This window comes from Pipra filicauda, unplaced genomic scaffold (genome assembly GCF_003945595.2).
Source record: "Pipra filicauda isolate LSUMZ 115617 unplaced genomic scaffold, ASM394559v2 scaffold128_size5466820_pilon, whole genome shotgun sequence".
NCBI classification, from domain to species: Eukaryota; Metazoa; Chordata; class Aves; order Passeriformes; family Pipridae; genus Pipra; species Pipra filicauda.
In genome coordinates, this window is record NW_024103751.1 from 2,791,033 (window position 1) to 2,813,166 (window position 22,134).

Genomic DNA, 22,134 nt, shown 5'->3' on the forward strand with positions numbered 1-22,134 from the left:
TCAGGACCATGAAAAGATGAAATTAGATGAAAAAAAGATGAGGAAAACAGGATAAGAATCTCATCTGCAAGGAGGAACAGAGCTTTTACTCCTGCAGACAGGACTGCTGTGAGGCAGTAGTCCTGCTTGTTTTTATTATATTATCGCTTCTGCTTTCAGTATACCAAATAATTTTGACATGATGCCACAACTTCCACAAAAGCATGTCTCTACCATTTACCTGATGATTAGGGCACATTAGGGGAAAATGTGGTCAGAAAAGGGAAGAAAGAACTGAAGGAAGGAATTTTGTATGCGAGCAGATGGGATAGTGGAGCTATTTTTAAATAAGAAGGCACAGCTCCTATGCCTCATTCTGAAAGACAGCAAGCTTCTATTTTCAGGGGAAGATTCCAAGTAATTTATTCTAAACAGAGAAGCATATCTCCTGTAGTCTTAAGTAAGGTACCAAAGTAAGTTACATTTCTGTGTTCCATTGCTGTGCTAGACTTCCCTCTTCATAGGCAGTTATCCAGTCTCATTTGAGATACCAGATTTTCCACGCTCACCAGATAGGGGAACTTAAGCACTTCACATCTTGAATTCTATTCTGGGTGCATTTACAGGTGAGATTCTTGCTAAAAAGCCTTTCTTAGGCTTTCTTTATATACCTAAAGAAGTTCATACTATTAATTTTATAAACTATATGTACTCTTCTTTCCATTTTACACACTTGCACTCACAGCTCTCATGTTGTATCATACCAACTTGATGTTAAGAATAAGTAGTCAACATTAAAAACTGGTCTGTTTCCTTACATTTGCAAGCATAGCATGTGACATTAATAAAATAGAGTCAGTTACATCAACATTTCTCAGGGAAGGAAGAATAAATAGATTTGTGGTAGAATGTTACATGTATATATATAATCATATACATTAAATATTTTAGTAACATGAACATGTTACTTATTTAGGTGAACATAACAAGCCATTGAAGTTAGCAGTAACTGTTGCCACTGCTACTGAAGCTTCCTTCAGTAAGTACCCACTAAAACTAACATTCGGAAGAGAAATATTTCTTTGATTCCTTTGAAAGAGCAAAAAGGTTACTGACTGGAATCAGATCCCTGTCTATGATTTAGATTTATGTGTAACTGGAGAAGACAATCTCCTTTAAAATTAACTTTCACTGCTTCATTTCTTTACTCACACCCCTTTATATTCCTGCAATTGAACAGGCAATAATGAATGAGACTTTGTCCACAGTCGTGATTTCATTCTTTTATCTGCCCCTTTTCTTTTCATGTAAGAATGCCAGTCCAGCTCAGATCACCAATGCAACATTGTTCTGCCTTCTCTTCTCCAAAACACAAAACTTAAGGCTATGAGAAATAGCAATGCAATAAGATACAGAAAGAAGGTTAAATCAAGTAATTCCCTCTTTGAAAATTCTATTTTTCCTAATTCTTCTTCCTTTCCCATAATTATGACCAGTCTTCTGTTTCAGCCCTCACCTCACTTCCGTTTCAAATCCTAATCAGTCTAATATTGTTTTTGCTTTATTTATATCCTTCTTTCTCTTTTCTGTGGTGTACCTACTTTCCCTCTGTAGGTAAAAATAAACACATGCACCTAAACAAGTTAAAAAATTATTTTCTTACTACTGCTGCTAGTCAAAGCACCTCTCTCTGGGCTTTCTGTATTTTCCATTGTTTTTTCAATTTCTATGCCTTTATCTTCAAACTGAGTCCCAATATCTGACTTTAGCCCTGCCTTTTTTTTCCTTTTTTTTTCAAATCACCTTTGCTTTGTAATCTGTTATAACTTTTCTTAGAGTAGTTTGGTTTTGATCCCAAGTGCTAGTTACAAATACCTTTGTGTCAGATCAGGCTCTCCACTGAAGGAACTCCATGCCAGCATCTAATTATAAGTTACAGTAAAAGATGAGCTAAACCAAGACTCATTTTCTATCCATCCATTTAGTGTATTTGCTGAAGATTACTCCATGTTTTGAGCAATAGGTGTTTTAGACCAATCTTGTCTGTATGGGCAGAAAGAGGAAGAAAACACTCCTTTCCTTGGGCAAAGAGTTAAATGGTGTTGGACATCTTCAAAAGGTATCAATACATAAATACAGATGCTATCAATAATACCTAGCATTAAGATTGGACTACCCCAGAGACTTCCACCTTCCTAACTTTGGCCACCCTTCTCTTGGACCTCAGAACACCATCTGTGATTGCACTTGTCCCTGGCCAAACAATCACAGAATCAGGAAGGATTTTTTTCAGCCACACTTCCATTGTTCTTTCACTCATACTGAAGAGGGATGAACAACACAAACCTAAATCAGCTGTCATTTGACCAAGGAGATACATATTTTTGCCAAGGCTAAACTGTCTCTTCTACCATCTGAGGTCTTCAAGCAACAGATGGCTGAGAAAACAGCCAGGCCACAAAGCGTGTACAGAAAACTTCATCTCCAGGGTTAAATTCAGCTAATGCTCTCTCGGTCATGAGTACTACTGAAACTGTCAAAGGCAAAGGTTGCTTATCATGTGACAGTTTAAGAACAGATTTCTTTCAATTTAGGTATAAAATAGCAAGTTCAAATATTCCACACTGGAACAACAGCAGTTGTCAGGCCCCACACGTGCACTAGATGGGATCATGACACAGAAGGATATAAATCTACATTCTTCAGATCATAAATCAGTCAGACTGGCTGACTGACTGCAAACAGGATGCCCATAGGACTGGGCTATTTTCCAGCTGCCCCATGACAAGATTCTCCTGGTGTATTCAGCACTGTGAGAACCAAGCTAATGGTCTGATTCAGTTGGATCTTCTTGTGTTATGTTTCAAAATGTTGAATATGGATATCCCAGGATATTAAAAAATACACAGTTCCAGTGTGCTGAACCTATACAACTCTTTCCTTGACAGATCAATACATTTCCCACCAAATATTTTATTTCTGAAATAATTTTTTAAAAAAAAATAAATGCATTTGAAAACAACTTGCCTAAGCTTACATTTGAGGCAGACAAAGTAATTTTATTTCATGTTTATTTTTTGATTTATATTAAAAAAAAAAAAAAACAACCAAGCACCCTATGAGTTTTTTACTTTAAAATGAGGGGAAAACCCTACAAGAAGATCAGATCTGGGGTACAATTTTTACACAGACAATTTCCAACATAAATGCTAGTTATTAGGTGTCATGTAGAGTCAGGAGTTGCCATGGAATCCATTTGCTTCTAAACCAGCTCCTCCTGCTGGAATACTTTCTCATTATTATTTCTTTCAGTAGCACAAAAGGAGCTGGCTTACAGAAGAAATGTTATTTTAGTATAAAGTTTCTACTGTGTCTGCAATCAGACATGAAATTAAAATCTAAATTTAAAGCTATATTTCTGTTCAAGTGTAAAGCAACGTTACCATGGTCGGAAGAATGAAATCATTGTAGACTTTTTATAGATTCAGTGAAGCAGAGAAAAGAAATTATAGCTGAAGTCTTCCTTTCAGCTCTTTTCCCATAAGTGAAAATAAAAGTCATATCTGATGTCTACTGTTTACATTTTTGCTACATTATTCTCCCATTATGCTTAACTTTTCACGTTTTCATACTAGTTATTCTGCGCAACAGCAGCCTCATTAGCAGCCTAATTACTAATGTCCTGGTACACAGAACAGTGTGTGCATGCTGAACACTGGGGTTATTAGGCCAGTGAACTTACTTGTTGCGATGTCAGTTGCAATAGATGGATTTCAGAAGAAAAAATATAATCATGCCTTCAAACTCTTGACACGCCAATTATTGAGTTTCAATTCTTTTGTATACAATGTACTGCAGTGAGGCTGGAGGACAATGCTGGAAAGAAACCAGCAATATTAGAAAACTATGTCAGTGATTTGTAGCTTGGCATGTAAATACTTATTATTAATATTATTGTTTACTATAGACATTGACTAGCATTGCATCTGGAAGCCCTAAACAGAAACAAGATCCTATTGTGATCAACACTGTATGGAGATACGCACAGCCCTTGCCTCCAAGAGCTTATATTGTATGGTCCCAGCCTTGTAAACTGATCTGGGTCGATAGATTCTTGCACCCCTGTGGAGTCCTCCAGCCCTCCAAGGCAGTCAGAGCTTCCTGCATAACCTTCCTATACGGAAAAGTTGCAAGCAAGCTTTGGGTGCAGGGAGCCTGTACCTTTCTAATCCATTCCTTTCCTACGCTTTAGCAGTTGAACTCTGCCCAGACTTAGACTAGTTCACCCTCTAATCCAGTTTCTGACCCTTATTTACATCTCTCCGACTCAAGAATTCTGGTCCTGCCGGGGAATCAGAGGAAGCTCTGTGTCAGGCAATACCATTCCTTCTCCAGCCCTAGGTTTTCTATGGTCCCATAACTGCAGATAGACTTCTGCACCCATGGAGAGGTCTGTGGTACCTCTCAGGAAGCTCCTCAGAGCGCAACAGACATTGGACAGCCTTAGAAAAGCAAAAGAATACAGACAAGCAGGCTAGAGACAGAGAATCCTTTGCCCTGGAGGGAAAGCAGAAGGGTCATTGGAGCCCTACAATGAATAGAAGCAGCCCAGTGTCAGTAAACAATGAGGGCTGGGCTGTGGGGCCATGACAGTGATCGGCAAGCTAAGTGTTGACAGCCAGGACATTCAGGCAGGAACCTCACTAGCCAGGGCCCGCCCCACATTACCTGAGTGAGGAGAATAAGGCTGGCATAGGGATGGCAGCTGGGCTCAGGGCAGAGCCAAGGTCATTAGACAAATCCATAGTGGCAAGGCAAGTCCAAGGTCAAGGTGGGAAGTCAGTCCGTGGAGTCAGGGTCTAGGTCAGCGGGGTCCCTGGTGAGATACAGGCATTGGACACAGAAACCCCTATAGCCTGGCTCAGGCAAGCACTGAGGGCATAGAGGGAAGCTGCCAGGTGAGGCTGGTTGGGGCAATTAAGGCTCCCTGGTGCACTCAGGGACCTGACACCCACAGTGTTCTCATTCTCCAGTATGGCTGCACTGACAAGTTGCTGGGTTCAGCCATGCACCAGGAGCATTTTGTGCTGAAGCCAAAATTAAAACCAGACTGCAATACCTCCTAAGGTTTTGGCACATTTCAAAAATGTGGCATTGACATCACCAAGCTATTGCCAGATCAAAGAAATGCCAATTCCTTTTTCATCTTACCAGCTAAGTCATACAGTAAATTACATAGAGCAAGTAAGCCCTTGAACTTCCTCCTTCCAGCTGCAAGTAGTGGACACTCCTCAGGAGAGGTGCTGTGGGGAAAAGGTCCTTTTAATAGGCTCTAGCTTCACCTGGTTACATCCAGCCATCACGCTATGTAAATGGAGTCCCACCATCAGTGAACAATAGAAATCAGAGTTTAGACAAAACATTTCAACAGTGAGGCAAAACTTAAATAAAAAAATATTAATTGTGGGCATGTGACAAGCCTTGGGAATCACCCCTACCCCTCAGCAACAGATTTAGCATGATCTGAAAGAGGCTGAAGCTGGATTCAAGATTATAAATCTGGTACTGTTTCCCTATGCCCCCGTCCAATATAAGCAATTGATCCCACAGTGTTTTCCTTGAAGACATCATCTCCTCTACATCATTTCTGAAGAAACCAGTTACAAACTCGTTCATACTGCTGTTGCAATAAGGCATCTATTCACCACATGGGGAACGCAGAGGACAGTAGCAACAGGCTTGCAGAGCACCCAAATAATTCAGAAAATGTTAAGCGACAGAGACGTTCCCAGTTTAGTGCACAACGCTCATAAAAGCAATTAAACTTGTAACCACAAACAAGTGAGAGTAAAACAAGGAAAGATCCTATTAAAACTCATGCAGAGAATGCTTCCCACCTTGCCTTTCAACAAAACTGTAAGCATCATGATGATTATGATACACACCAAGTAGAATGGGCACCAGCTCCAGAGCTGTCAGGCAGCCTCACATGCTGTGTCCCTCCTTTTTGGTCTGATCAAGCCTATTCTCTGAGGTGACAGGAGGCTGAAGACAAGAGTTTCAGAGCAGCAGAGGGGGGTAGTTCCTCTTGCTATTGATTTCATCTGAAACGGGCATGTGTTATTTCAAAGCGAAGTGTGTCCTCAAGGCGGGTTAAACTGCTCTCCTCCGCTGAAACAAAGCAGTGATACAAGCCTATTTGTGACCTGTTAATTATCAGGTTGATAGTAAGAACAGACTGTGGAATGGATCCCACTATTTTAAGCATTATTCTTTGGGGTGCTGAAATTTAAACAGGCTCCTGCTGACAGATTTTCCTCCGACTAATGAAATAACTTCTTTGCTAATCAAAGCCAGGCCTTGGGAGAGGAGATTTTGGTGATAGCCAGGGGTTGGAGGAAGCCTGACATAGCTCCAGCTACACCAGCAAACGTGAACAAGTGCAGATCTCATTCTGTACCTGAGGCCTGAGGGAGCCCACCCTCCCGAGGAGGGTCCCCTTGCCATGAGCTCCTCTGGCTTGCCTGCAGCTGGAATGTACCTGGGCAAAGCTCCCACAAGGATGTTCCCTGTTTGGGACTGGGAGAGTGAAATCCAACACAGCATACGGAAGCACATAAAATACCGTGAAAGGGACATTTCATCCCCATCACCCCCTTCAAAGCTCAGACAAGCTCAGACGCCCCTCTGTTTTAGAGGTGAGGGGGGCATGGTTCCACGCAGGTGAACCTACAAACTGGGAGAAGAGTGGGGGGAAGAGCACCAGTGGTCGGCATTGTATGGGCCCCTCTCCACTCCTCGCCGGACCCCCTCGCGGGGGACACTAACTGGGGCGGCAGGACAGCTCTGGCAAGCGCAGCGCTGTGCGGGGGGAGCTGCGAGGCGCCGCTTCCCGCGTTGACGCTAGCGGCGCGCTCGTGCCGCGGGATGGCGCGGGCGTGGGGCGCTGTGGATCCTGCGCCATGGGAGGGGAGGTGAAGGGAGGGAAGGCGAGGGCAGCGTGGGGTGCCGCTGCCGAGCTCCCAGAGAGCCCGCAACCGAATAAAGCCGTCGGCAGCCGGGAAGCCTCCCCCGAAATGCTGCAGGGGCTCGGCGGGGCGGGAGCGCACCGGCGTCCTGGCTCTGCCCTCCCAGGAAGAAGTGCCGCGGGGGAGCGGCGGCAGAGCCCAGGGCGCCCGCCTGGCTGCGCCTCTGGGGCAGCTGCCGCCGTGAGCGCTCGGGCCCCCGCCTCCGCCAGGAGGAGGGAGAGGAATAGCGCCGTAGCGACCCGAAGGGGAGAGGGGTCACACGGGGGAACGAGCCCGGCGTGGGGGTGAGCTCCGGGCGGCGCAGGGAGGGAGCGGCACGGCCCGCGGGGGCAGCGAGGGCGTTGGGTGCCGGTCTCGGCTCTGCCTCCCGCCGTCGGGCCGGGGAAGCCCGGAGCAGGTGAGGAGGGGCCAGGACCGCCCGGACCGCCGGGACTGTCCAGGGTAACAACATACGCCGGTGCAGCAGAAAGGATAACAGAGCTAGGCAGAATGTCTGGGAAGGGACAGGGAGGGCAGCAAGAACTTTCTGCAGTTTGTAATTTCATCCAAGTTCCAGTCCCGTGTACTTCCCGAACCTCTGATCCCTGACAAAGCATTTCAACTCGGTTCGGGAGTTCAGTGTACCAGGCTTCTTTGGAAGTGTAGAAGGCAAGCAAAAATGTCCCTTGGGGTAACTGTTACCGGCCATGAAGTAGATTTTTTTTTTTAACCTTTCTTTATATTTATTTTATGTTTTCTTTCGCTGCTCCCCGTCACAGTAAGATAGCTTGACTTCCGATCATTAGCAAGAGTGTATTCAAGAAGATAAGGGCTAAAAGGTACTGACCTCTGACTCCCATGGAAAAATGAATATAAATCATCTCGTTACATTTATGCCAAAAACAATAAAATTGAAAGGAGTGCGTAGTGAAGTGTTCCTCCTCCCTGCAAAGCATCAGTTAAAAAAATCCACGGATATATCGCCAAAAATTGTTTGAAGCAGTTACCGAAAATAATGGACAATAATAGTGGTAAAATACTCTAACTTTGCAACGTTTCAGTAATTAGTTTTAAGAGCTGCATTCGGAACCGCTTGCTTATATCTGAGACCTGGTAGCCAAGGGTCTGTTAACTATTTCCTGTGTTAAAGAATCGGCTTTCTCCTTGTCCTGCTCCCCTAAACATCCTAATAACATTAGCGAAAGAGCAGCAATAAAGCACCTAGAGCATGGTTTGAATCTTGAAGGTTAAGATCTAGATCAGTTAAAACATATTAATTACTTCTGAATGGTCTCAAAGAGCATTTGCCGTGTATATTTATGTCAATAAAGCCTTGATGAGGGCACGGATGGAAATTCACATCACATTCCAATTCACCAGGGTACCCCAGTGCGTGTGTCTGAAGTTACTAGGTTCTGAAAAAACACCCTTGGTCTCCAAGCGTCCGTACTCTCCCAGGCACCCCCAGGGCTGGGCAAATGAACCGCGTCTCACGGACAGGCGATGCGGTGGCGAGGCGCTCCCTTTGGCCATGAGGGTCCATGCGAGGTCACATCCCACCTCTCGCCGGTTCAAAGAGGAAGGAGACTCAGCGTGTGAAAATCTGTCTGTTACTAATACCAAGCCGATTTTTTTTTCAGCAATTGGGAGAGCGACCCGCGTAGTTAATTCACTAATACTGACCTTTTTAAAACGCTATCAAGAAAGCAATGTATAAGTGATGTCTTATGTTTGAAAAGATTTTCCTCTCTGCACAACAAATGGCCACCTTATTCTTTAGAGGGAATTAGTAAATGCATCCAAATTCATAAACTAATGAATACATCACAGTATGCCCGAATGTGCTGGAGAAAAAAATGGATCTGATTTGTCCTATAGGAAAATGGCCCAGTAGGGTTTTTCTTTTTTTTTTTTTCCTGCTTTGATTTGTACAGTTTTTACCCCTCCCCCTCCGCGCACACATACACATGCTCACTCACACATGCTGCAATATACGCTGCATATTGTGTCTGCCTACACAAGTTTTCTACTACGTATAGTTGGAAACCTGTCTATGAAACGCTTTGTTTTCATTTAGCCTTTCTTCAGATACACCATTTTATTATGCGCCTTTGTAAATCAAATTGCGCTGCAGTACCTATTTATTTAATCTTCCATTATTATCTGTTTTCCAGAGCATTCTCTCACGAGAATAAATGCATCTGAACTGAGCACAGCTATCCATCTGCTTCAAGCGACCGGAGGGTCTCTATCCCTCCTGGAGGGGCCGCAGCAGCCGTGCGGGGCTCGGGGTTCGGCCCCTCAGCCCGCAGGTGTCCGCTCCCCTCCGCCGCTGCGCTCGTTGCCTTGCACTCCGCTCTGATGCCTACTGCGCCGAGGAGTTACCGCGGTGCAGTCATCCCGCAGCGGTGCGTTCACTTCATTTGTTCAACAACATCATGCACTCGAGTCCCTTCTAGATAGACAGGCTTCAACGGGCTCGGTGATAGGGAACTCTCGGCTCATGTGAAAACTACGAGTTTAGCTACTGCGGGCTGCCTTTGCCTATACACCTGGAACAGAGCAGTTCTAGATCTGATCTCCGTTTTCAGAAGTCGAGCATTTTTGGCGAAGGAAAACAAGGTTAATGTCTCTGAAACGGCCGAATTCTCCCATCATTCAGGGGCTGCCTCTTGAAATCTGCTGGGAAATGGCCCCAGCGTTCTGACCCCGCGCTGGTGGTTCTGTGGCGCGCTGACTTTGTCCACGTTTGCTATAACTTCGAAAGCCGAAAAATTACCCTTTGGCAGCCGGTCCTTTCACATCTTGTATTTTATCTACCGTGACATTTATATATTCAAAATCTACACAAGGGCTCGTCGACCCCGAGCCTCCGGGCCCCGGCCACAGGGGAAACCGGTGCAACTGCTGACACCCATACGGGCTGAGGGGAAGAAACCGAGTCCTCGGACACCGCGAAAGCGGATCCTCGGTGAGCTATGGTCTTCACTGGTGCTATGTGGGGTTGGTAAGATGGATGCTCATGTCCCCTGGTATAAATTAGCAGAAGTGTATCCTACTGATCTATTTATTTTTCCCAAACCAAGGGTGTTATAAAAGACATTCTCTGCAGCTCATGTTGACAAATAACTGGTGAGCTACCTGACAGTGTTAGTCCAGTTGTTGCCCATATGTCTAAACAGCCTCCTAGAGACGACAGTGCCGTTTAGCAAGAGAATTACCTCAAATGAAAACCAGAAGGAAGATTTTTTTTCTTCTCCCCTAAACCCACTTTACACCTGAGGGCAGTAATACTCAGGGAAGATTTTTTAAAATTCAGTATCACTTTCCTCCACAGCAGCGATCGCTTTACAACATGACAGAGGGCGGAGAAGCGTGCGCTTTCCCCCCCCTCCCCTTCCTTTTTTATTTTTTTTTAAATCCATACCTTCACTAAATGCCTTGCATTCGTGTTTGTTTAACGAAGAGTCGCTTCGGTAAACAAGGCAATCAAAAGAACATTTGAGACTACGTGGATACATTTTTCTGCTGCTTGTAGACGCCTGAACACCCAGAGGAGTTGTTGAATGCCTCTCTTCCCGTCTTTCCTTTATTTCTCCAAATGAACACAGGGAAAGCTTTTAACCGAGGGGAGATTTAAGGTGATAAGCAACGAACAGGCAGTCGGCACTGGAAGCCTGCACTTTGAGCTGCAGCCGGCCGCGGAGCAAAAGGGATGGGGTGCTTCAAAGGCTATTTTTTTTTTTTTTTTACTTTTCTTTTGGTTGACGTTTTTCTTCTTTCGAAAACCGAGACGGTTTAGTCTTCCTCGAAATACTCCTAGTGTTGCCTTGCCAGTGCAATTTCATTTTAAACAACTATTTTAGCCAAAGTCTCGCACCGATTGGTTTGGCAACTATTTCGGCCTTTTGAGAGTCCGTTATGGTTTTAGGGAAGGCTCTACAAGCCTTCTCCCACCACTCTAGGCGCTCTCTCTCTGCTCTATCTACTCTTTTCAGGAGCCAGCAATTTTAGGAGCAGTCTGGTTTTTAGAGTTTTTTGTTTGTTTGTTTGTTTGTTTGCTTTGTGTTGTTTTGGGGTTTTTTTCCCAGGGAATACGCGACATTAGGTATAGTCCTGCTTCCCGGGGAAAAAAAAAAAAACAACACACTCACTTCGAGGGCAGTTTCAAAGTGCTTCTGTCTCCTGTTGTAGGAGAATTCGGGTTTGGGTCTGGGGTTTCTCTTCTTCTTCTTTTTTTTTTTTTTTTTTTTTTTTTTGTCTGTTCATGGGATATTTCGGATTTTTTCCAGCGTGTATCAAGAAAACTAGTTAAAATCTTCCTCCATCCTTCTCCTCTCGCCCCCCCCCCCGCACGACTCGGTTCAAGCTGTCCCACAGCGCATCAGCCCGGGGGCTGAACAGCATACGGCTAAAGGTGGGGAGGGGGTCGTGGGGGCAGGAGACGTGACCGCAGTTCATTTCTCCCAAGCAGGACCACTCGTTCGATGGGCTTTTTGGGGTGGAGAATTTGGGGGAAGGGGGATGTGTAAAACTGCGGCGATCCTCACAACTCCGAGGTCCCGTGGGACCTCGGCCTCTCGTCTCCGGTGCCAAGCGGACAGGCGACGGCCAAAATACCCACCTTAACAAAAATAAGCCCCTAACAGGTACGCGCGGGGGAAGGCGTGTGCGTGGGGGGTGTGTGTGTCCGTGTGTCCCCGTTCCCCCCCGGCTACGCCGCCAGGTCAGAGGGCGGACACGGGGAGCAAGGGGAGAGAGAGGGGAGGGAGATGCGTTCGTGTGACGTCACCGCCCCTCCACCAGTGGGCGGCCGAGGGCGGGCGATGGCGGCCAATGGGAGGCGAGGCGGGTCCGTGATTGGCACCGAGGGCGGGCCCTGCCCGGGGGGAGGAGACGGGGGGGGGGTTGGGGAAAAATGAAGTTGTGCTAAAAGGCTTTTAGCCATCAAGAAGTTATTAGGCATTTCTCAGCCGCAAATTAGGGATTCTTCATTAATACCAACCTCGTCCCCCTACCCCACCCTACCCCACCCCACCCCCCATTATGTGAGACGGAGAGCCTGGGAGCCGATAAAGGGGATGGGGAGGCGGCAATGTCTGTCTGCCCATCGGTGCGAGGAGCAGTGACAGGCGCAAACTTTTCCCCGTGCCATTAATGAGCCAATTAAAGAGTTGGGCTTCTCACCCCGGGAGAGCTCTCTGCAGGCTGCCGGGCTAAGGGACTGAAGGTAGGTAAAAAGAAGATCACAACCCACCACAAGCTGCCAGCCGCAGCGAAGAGCCGCAGTGATGTGCGGGAACTAGGCTGTGGGTCGCTTCCCCACGGTGGAAAATGAGAAAAAAAAAAAAAAAAGATAATTTGGTTAGAAAAATGTGATGTTTGGGTGGATTCCGGCTCGGGGCAGGGCTGGGCAGAGCGTGCCTCCCCTGGCTAGCGTGCAGCTGAGGTAGACACCCCAGCCATCTCCCCGACCCCAGCCGGAGAATGAGGAGAGTAGCCGAGAAGAGGGGAAATTTAAAAGAAAAAAAATGGGGGAAAAAAAAAAAAAAAAAAAAAAAAAGGAAAGAAAAAAGAGAAAACAAGCAGAAATACTCCGTAATTGGAAATGTTTCTCCCACTGCGGGGCTGGCAGCACGCAGCGCGGAAAGGTCTGGCCGCCCCTGCGGTGCCGGCCTGAGGGAGAGCAGAGGGGACGGCGCAGCCCTGGCATCACCGAGACCGGTAACGCCTGTGCCGGGAGCCGGGGACTGGCTTCTGCCGCGGTTTCATTCTGGCCATGCAGTGCACACCTGGGCTGGGGAGTGCGAGGGCTGTGGGAGGAGAGTGCAGGGCAGGCTTCTCCGTGGGCACGCTATCTGAGAACACTTTTTTTTTTTAATTTCCCCTCTGGTGGGAGAAAATACTGCACCCACCGAAGGCTGGTTGTTGATTATTTCTCGCGGCTCTGCTGCGGCGGTTTGTGCCGGCTCTCTTATTTCAGGACTGCTGTTGTCTTCACAGAGAGAGGCTCCCGGGAAGTCACCCAGCTTTCTGGGAGGCAGCTCGCGGCCGGGCGTTCGGCCCTCGGATTGACAGTGGACAACGGGAAGAAACGGGATTACTATGACCCTCTTCCGAGGAGCTCTGCTGCCCGTCACGAGTAGGAAAAAAGGCCAGATATATGTCGTTTGGTTGCCTGGTGCCTCAAATTTCTAGTGGTTTTTTTTTGGTTTTTTCTTTTTTTTTTTTTACTCCAGTTGCTTGGAGTGCTGAGCTGCATTGGATAAATGCCTTTGCCATCCGATTGACTCTGCTTTTCAGAGAATATATATATATATATATTTTTTTTTTTTTCAAGAACATCTCTCTGCTCTTCAATACTTGTTTGCATTTTACACAACAGAACCGTTTCTCAGAGTAGTGGACGCGTTCAGAATCGCTGCCTGATGCTCCGGAGAGATGAATTGCAGCTGAGTTTCCCTTTCACCTTTGGATGAATGTCTGGAGTCTAAATTGTAGCAAAGAAGGGGATAAAAAACACGATGAAAGAGAAGTCCAAAAATGCTGCCCGGACTAGACGGGAGAAAGAAAACAGTGAATTTTATGAACTGGCTAAATTACTACCCCTGCCCTCCGCTATCACCTCTCAGCTGGACAAAGCATCCATAATCAGACTCACCACCAGCTATTTAAAAATGAGGGTGGTTTTCCCAGAAGGTAGGTGAGAATGCCTATTCGCCTCTCTTTTCTTTCCTATCCAGGTGTCGCTTATCACTTTTACCTTAAAAAAGAAGATAAAAACGATGAGGTGGTGTGCTCGGAGACAGAGTGCTCTCCGCTGTCACTTTTTTCTGTTGTAAATACTTTCCCTTTATTTCCTATGACAGGTCTGTTTGGGGACTTACGATGCTTTTGTCAATACTTGAAGGCACTGAGCTCTGCTGCAAACCCGTGTTTTCTTTTTCCTTAGACTCCCAGTAAGATGTGCATTCCCCGCCAAGCACACGCGTGGCGAAAGAGGGAATGATTCACCCCTATTTATAGACATCCTGTGGGGCAGTTAGTATATGGGTAAATATTTACATAAGTCTATGCAAAGTCCTAAAGCCTTAGTTCAACTATCGAGCAAATGTGCGGTGTACAGGTACAGGACACGCATACAGGCGTGCTCACACACACACGCTAAATAAATAAGTCAAGCACACCGAATCGCATCATCAATGTGCCGTGTTTCGTTCTGAGGATCACTAGGGCAGTTTGAGGGCTTTAATAGTCCTCGGAAATTTTTAACAGGAGTTTTGCACCCAGACATCCAACCCCCTGTCCACCCAGTACTGCAAAACCAGAGTCCTAGCCTGGGCCTGATTCTCCTCAACAGGCAAAAGTAAACTTCACGTTGACTTCCACGGCAACAGCAACAGTCCCGCCTGTCTAGCAAAAGAAGTCTTAAGCATCCTAAAATTTCTCGTGTCTTTTGCTTTTAAGTAGAATTAGGATTTAAAGCGACCATCTTGGGGCTTCTAAATCGGCTGCCAAGAAAAACAAACAGCACGAAGTTAAGAGAGTCAGAATAAAGTTTTTTCTATGTTCTCACACTACTGGTTCTATAGGGGAAAAAATAAAAAAGGTTTCATGAACTTTTTATTTAAATCAACTCTATGGAATTCCATCTGTATGAAAGAAAAAGCATCAAGAGCTTTTTTTTTTTTTTCCCAATCTAATACAAAATTCGCTACTACTGTTCCTGAAAAGTGTGTGTACATAAGAAACAACATAATACAGCTATGTCCCCCTGTGTTTTCTGTAGCTGTATCTCGACTCGGTTGGTCTGTACTTTTTTTACAAATCAAGAGTGTGTATATGCCCTGGTTTTGTTTTGCTTTAGTTTTGTGGAGGTTGGTTTGTTTGCCTGTTTTGGTTTGTTTGTTTTTTGGTTTTTTTTTGGTTTTTTTTTTAATTTTATATTTTCAGATTAAATTGGTGGACCATTGGTATTAATTCTACTTTTTAAAAATAAATATGCAATGTGGCAGTCATTTGAACGGGGGGAGGGGGGGGGGATAATTCCCCCCCTGCTCCAGGTTACTTATGAATGCTTATACCTAAAGTCCACAGCAGTAATTTCCAATTCAGTGCATCTTACCATTTCTTTAAACAATCTTCCATATTTCCGAGTCACTTATAACCAAAGAAGGGGTTAAATGAAACCTTTAAAAATAATAATAATTAAAGCCTTCATCAATCCACTTTCCTCTTCTATGTGATCTGCCACCTTGAGGATCATTATGCGGGACAGTCTTCTGTTTCAAAGGCGACCGAGTTGTCCTTTATACTGTCAGCGCATACTTTATAAAAATAAAGCTATTGCAAACCCTGATGCCCATGATGTTCCTAAAAGGATTATTAGCAATGATTTGTCAACTCCTGCGGTCTCAGTAGGCTACCTTTCTGCGTGATTTCGAGCAGGTCTCGTCAATTACTGGTGCCTATGTAGCGGGTTGTTTGATCAGAAGAAGCATATGGTGTTGCTTGTAGGCTGTGAGTAATCATGGGAAAAGAAGAATAGCTGATCCTCGTCCCTCGGTGGCAGCGCAGGATGCCTAAATGCCCTGGGGAACCGTGCGGCGAAGCGCGCCGGGGCCGCTGCCGGCCGCAGCAGATGCTAATTTGAGTGCGGAGACAGAAAGGGCGGCTGAGCGGAGCTCGGGGGGCAGCGGAGCCCTCGCAGTCTCGTTAAAGGCAAACTGCAAATTAAAAAGAGAGGCAGCGAGCAGGCACGGAAGGGCTCGCCCCTGGAGGCGCTGCCGCGGGAGGCCCGGCGCCGGGCGGGCGGCACATCCACGCGGGACCACCGCCCTCCGTCCTCCCCCGGGGCCGTGCAGGGCCGCGGGCGTGGGCGCGCTGCGGGCTGGGCGCGAAGGCCCGAGAGCGGGGCCGCGGCGTGGCGTGGGGCCGGGCGGCTTCCCCGCGGGCTCCTTCGCCCTCCCACGTACTTCCCGTGGAGGCGGGTGGGCGCGGAGCGCGGCCCGGTCCCAGCCCCGCGGGTTTCCCTGCACTCGCCGCGAATAAACAGGAGCGAGTCGCCCACGAGCGGCCTTCAGGCACTGCGGCCGTGCCTGGCCATGCGGGAGCCGAGCCCAGGTGATTTTCCCCGGGACCCTGGGGGAAGGAATGGGCTCCGGGAAGCCGGCGGCAGAGTCTTGGGCTCTCGGTGCGGTGTGCCTGTGCTTGTCCGGCTGCGGCGGGGAGGAGGGAGGCCAGGAAAAGGGGTGCTATTCTGGTCTCCCAGTGTCCCCACTCAGAAAAAAAAGTCATCACTTCGCTGGGAAGGGAGAACAAGGTAGTGTCAGTCGGGGAAATGACGCACGGAAAGGATAAGCCTTTCTGAAAGGAGGAGGCAGGGTAGGGACGTTGGATGGATGTAATGGGGGTCCGTTTGCTTGTATTTCCCCGGGGAGGAAAGCGATACAACTCATTGGGACAGACCGACGAGTTGGTCAAAGGGCTGGAGATGAGTTGCAGGAGGCTCAGGAGCACGGCGAAGTATCATGCGGTACATTTAAAGAGATCTTGGAGGAGTCAGAATAGAGAACCGTTGTCTCCCTAAGAGCAAGCTGCACTTCCAGAGTAACTCACATCCCCTCTCCCCGGTACAAGAGCGAATTTCCATCTGCCCGGAGAGTGCTTGCATAGGGCTGATTGTAAATAACCACGTACAGAAAGATATACACTCCTCATCACCGCGCACACGCGGGGCTGGGGACAGGGCGGAGAGAATCGGTATGCGCTTGTCTGCATATTTTTATGTCTGAGAGGTCCCTATAGAGAGACAAAGTGGGTAGATTTCGGGTTCATTTTGGAAACAAGAGTTTTCTAGGAGTGAAATGCAGGGAGAATCACACACAGAATAAACACGTAAGGTTTCCTTCTCACCCCCATATATCTAAACACAACCAGTGACACTGGACAAACTTGATAAACCGAGCAGAGATTTTCCAACGAGCTCCCTCTCGTAATGACTGTGTAGTTCTCCCAAGCTATTGAAACGCTGTTGGGTTGTTCTATCTACCTTTGATTTCACTTTATTACGTCTCCAGCAGATTAAAACTGTCAAGAACGAAAAGTATTCAGTGGCATAGGTTTCTCGCATCCTTTCAGTGCTAAAACACTTCTGTTCAGGAGGAGAAAGCTATAAGACATATATTACTTTTCGGTGATCAGACAGCTTTGGAAAGAGTGAATATCTGCTAAATTTCTGAAGAGAATAGGAAAGATTTTTAAATGTTAGTCTTTTTTTGTTTTGTTTTTTTGTCCTTTTTAAAGCAGAACTTTTTAATATATTAATTCGTGATTTAACGTTCATTAAAATTAACGAAACACTAAAATTTCAATTTATCATTAAACCATTAATGATAAGTGCCGTGGACACAAAAAATATGTAGAAAAATCTCCAGGGTGTCGAAGTACTAAAAAGAGTTTTCCGTTAAGAAGGATCCAATCGCTATTACTAGCAGAGTAATTCTTCACTGACCCTCGGCAGTATCCAAAAGTGAAGGGGGAACAAAATTAATAAAACCCAAACAAAAAGTCCAAGTGGCACAATAAATACATTTTGTTGTTGCTGTTTTTCTTTTTCTTTTTCTTTTTTTTTTTTTTTTTTTTTTTTTTAATTAGAAATACTTTAACGGTCTGATTCTTCTTACTCGGAAGAAAGAGGGAAGAGGAAGGTTTGCAGGCTGTCCTAGTGAGGATGGATCCTTTTGGCGCGGAGGGACATTTGATTTTCAAGACAAAAGCAGAGACTCAGTTTACATAAACTTTCGCCGAATCAGGATGGTTAACATTTCAATATTGAAACCCTTAACCTTGTTTTATTTTAAAGGGGGAAGAGATCAACAGGAAAAAAAAGTCTCTTTCCCACGTGGATAGGTGATTTAATGCTGTTTTTCTTACTGCAAAGGGAAATGATTGAGCATTAGGTTTCAGTGTTTATTTTCTTACAGAAGTTTTTCTCATTTAAGCTGCAGTTTACTCTCCACGCTGCATCTCTGTTTAATTCCAGGTTTGATGTGAACTTAAACTGTGAAGTGCAGAACTAAACTACTAGCATGATCGTTGAAAAAAACAGATTTATTATTAGAAAGAATACTTAGATAAGCAGAGGGGAAAATCATATTTTCTTTGGGAACACGCGGCCGTTTTCATGTTGGAGGATATTTTTCAACTTGCATATAAACAGCGTGTGCATTGGCGCAATTTCTTCCTCCCCTTTTTCTTCGAAATAAGGACTATTTGAATTTGCGTCTTTTGTAGAGATGAGTAAGTAGTTGGTGCTAGAAAATGTCCCTAATTCCCCCCCCCCCCTCCAATTTGGGCATGGTTCCGTTTGTTTGCATTTCAAAGCGCAATTCCGTTACCCTGTGTGTGCCAAAATCCTGGTATTTCTTTCTAGAGTGAAACAGCTTCGGCATTACTTCCACTACCGTTTTGTTAATAGGGTTGTTTGTTTAGTCAATAGGGCTTTTCCTTCCTGTTATTATTATTTTTATAAAGAAAGCGGGATGCTAACTTATCTGTGCTTCAAATGAACACATGTGATTTACCGAGACAATAAATCTTTACAAAACCTTGCTAATGGCATCTGCAGGCAGTTGGAAATGAGCAGCTTTTTTTTTTTTTTTAACATAGCTTATTCTATTTCAGCCCTCCGACGGCGACCCAGTCCCTCACAGAAGCCTAATTTGGCCGAGATTTTGAGTTATCATTAACCACTGCCTGTTAAATTAACTGAGAAATCAGCCTTGTCGGGCTTTAGGCGATGGCAGAACGGAGCGCTGGCGGCAGACGGTTTAATTAAATGGTTAATCGAATCAAGCTAATTCCTCGATAAAACATCCAGTTGCCTTTTGGCTTGCCGGTGACTAGGGCGTGCAGTTTCTGTTCCCGCGGCTCCCGGAGCTGTTATTTGACATTTTCCCTGGACAGCGAGGGAGAATGACTATGTTGGAGATGGTGCCCGAACTGTCCTGCCTCATTGTCCCCCAAAAATTCCCGTGCCTCGCTTCTCCCCAGAGCAAACTCCCCGGGTGTTAAGGCGGCAACAGTGGTGGCGACGGGCAGTGGGAGGCAGGGAAGGTGCTGCTTGAGGAGCCGCGCAAGGAGGTGACATGCCCGTTCCGGCTTTGGAGCGGCTTCTCTGGGCAGGTTGCACGAAGCCGGTGTCCGTGCCCGAGCCGCCCCTCCTCGGCCTGCCCAGCACGGCCAGGGCGGCTGTCGGGGCTGAGGGGAAGGGGCGAGCCCCGAGGCAGAGGTGGCCGGGGTTCCTGCATCCCGAGATCAACATCCCCCTCGGCACCGGCGGGCGAGGAGCGAACTGGTGCTCCTCCTTCTTTAATAACCAGAGAGCGGCTGTCAAAAGGGCAAAGAAAACGCGGCGAAACAAAAGCGAGCGGAGACGTCCCCGGGCCACGGCCTCCGGGAGTCTCCGGGTAGATCCGGGAGCGCGACGGCGGGGTCCTCTGCTCGGAGAGGGAGTTTGGAGAAACTCCTGGAAGAGGAACGCGAGGTGGACCTGCTTAGACCCAGATTAGAGAAGAGTCCCTGCGGCTGCCCCACCGGGCCGGCTCCCAGCGGTGCCCTGCAGCAGCGGTCTGCCTCTGGGCGAGCCCCCTGAGCCTCTCCCTTTGCGCATCCACAGCAACAGGAGAAAACTCCTTGGATACGGGGGTTTCGTCTTCAAGCCAGCATCTACCCACCGTGCCCAGCTTCCGTGGGCCTCGCCGGGCTGTGCGGGGTGGTGCGGCCAGACAGGGGTAAGCCCCCGGTGGGGTGCCCAGGGGTTCCTTGCCCCCCGATGTAGCTGCTCTCCAAGTCTGGCCCCCAGAGAAGCGGGTGTGGAGCTCAGGATGGGTTCTCCACTAAGTGCTTTTAAACGGGGACTTTGCCGTTGCTTTCGCGACCGTGAATCCGGATTGTGCTGAGGTTTCATGATGGAGACTCCGTTGGGGAAATCGCAGTAACTGCTTTTAAAAGCCGGCAAACCAGTACAAAGTAGATAAGGGCTTGCATCTTCTGGCCACCCCACCCCCACCGGCCACCTCCGCCCCCCTTTGCTATTGCCAGACAAAGGAGGGGGTCTAGATGGGCTCTGCTCTGCAGATGCTCACAGAGGGACAAATAACCCGGAGATCAACCAGGGCCAAGGAGCTGCCTCGGCCTCTTGGCGTCTCATTTCCCTGCGCCAGCCTTCCTCTGTCTTTGCCTAGATCAAATTAGAAATGACTGAGGAATCTCTTCCCCCTTCCGTGGCACAGAGGAGCTTCTTACGACAGTATCGCCACTGGGTAGGGACGATGCCCACCCAGCCCCTGGTTCCATTGGCTGTCGACATCAAGGCTTGCATCAATCAAAAGATGAGGGGAAGGAAGGACAGGGCCAAGTTAGTCCAGCGCACCGGGTCTGGCTGTAAGCCCGGCGTGGGGGACAGGCTGGCGGTGCGGAGAGGCTTGCCCGGTGCCGGGGGTGGGCATGGCTAGGTGGGGAGAAAGCATTTCACAGGGACCCGCCGGTGTAGTGAGCCCATGAAACCGATGGACACGCTTTTTGACGTGGAAAGCGCAGTGGTTTTCCATTGGAAAATACTGGGAGAAATGATGAGTCAGCACGATCGCTCTGCGTAGGTTCCGCGCAATCTAGGTGTGCAGGCAGCCGGGTAACGAGGTTGTTCTCAAACTAAGCGATAGCCTGACTAAAACGCCTTTATTTATTTTCTTCTTTTTTTTTTCCAACTTCCCCCCCCCCCCCTTCCCTCGTGACAGTGGACAGTTTCTTGTGGCACAAATAGTTTATTTTCTAAGGAAAAAAAATTCCTTGAGTGGAAGAGATTTTTAGGCAGGAGCTATAATCTATATTTTGTCAAGAGTATCAAATTCATTCTGAAATAAAAGCTCGATCCATTTTTTTTTTTCTCCTTGAATAACACAGCTGGATGATGCCTTGAGCTTGTGTTAGACGGTTACTGGCCTAAATGGTACCTGTGGGATTAGGTCAATTTTAGTGGATCTACTTCGCCTCATTTGGTTACTAATTGGTTTCTTGTTTTATAAATCGAAATCTCATTTTCAGGAAATTACAAAACCCATGCAGCCAGTCCATTGAGGTAATCCGTGGGTCGGGGGTATTTAAATGGAAATGGTTCTACAATGCATCAAGTATTAAGCAACAGTAAAACTTTCCCTCTATTTCCAAATGAAATGTGAGCTCGCTAGCTCCTTAGATCCATAATAGATACATCCATTCTAAGACTACTTATGTAAATATGATAAACCAGACTGCGGTGGGGGAGGGGACGCAGGGGAGAAAGCAAATTTTATCTGCTGAGGTTAATGTGGCATATCTTCGAAATCTTCCAAAATAGATTATGTTTTGCTTTGTCTTCGGCCACTTTAACTGGGAAAATCCTTTGCCTAAAAACGATTTAGTTATCCTTCCGCTCACAAAGCTGCTTGTTTCTATTCCAGAGCTATTATGCTGTTGGCTCTCCAAATTACAAGAGAATCTTTAGATCTTGTTTCCAAGCGTAATCCTGAAGCAAAAGGGAGAGCTGATTTCCTTGTTTTATTTTAAATAGACAATCAAAGGATTTGCAGAATATTCTGCGGTAGGTCAAGTGCAAGAAATCACAGTTTGCCCCCTCGATAAAAGAAAACTGGATGTTAAAGAGAATAGACGAGGGGGAAAGGAATATTAATGGACGAGGTTTTCTCTTATAATCTTTAAAACAATATTTAAGGGGCATCAGGAGAGGCCATCGATTTGGGAGAGGCTGGGCTTGACAACGAATAGAAATAGTCCCCGACTTGAAAGTCCTGAAACATCTGGGGAGTACAAAGGATCATCTCATGTGACAGGATTTCAAAAAGCCCGTTCAGGTAGACGAGTGAAAACGTTTAATTATAAACTATGAGTAGACACAGCCCAGCAGCGCGAGGTTTCCATTTGAAACATAGTGAGGAGCTCAGCGCCCCGCAAAGAACCGCCTTCCCGGACGGGAGGTTAACCTGCAATGCCCGTGAGCTGTTCATTAACCCAATGAGGTCGGGTTATTTTCCTTTTTAGAAGAAGAATAATTAGAGCTGTAAACTCAGATTAATAAGCAACTTAAATC

General features: G+C 46.7%; 1 protein-coding gene across 1 annotated transcript in view; it reads left to right on the forward strand.

Moving 5' to 3' along the window:
* Window positions 1-12,008: 12,008 nt before the first annotated feature.
* SIM1 (SIM bHLH transcription factor 1) overlaps window positions 12,009-22,134 on the forward strand; it is a 54,206-nt gene continuing 44,080 nt past the window's right edge. Inside the window, exons 1-2 of the mRNA XM_027731862.2 lie at window positions 12,009-12,216; window positions 12,990-13,685. Of these exons, the coding sequence (XP_027587663.1) occupies window positions 13,511-13,685 (175 nt within the window). The 5' untranslated portion in view covers window positions 12,009-12,216; window positions 12,990-13,510. The remainder of the gene's footprint in view (window positions 12,217-12,989; window positions 13,686-22,134) is intronic.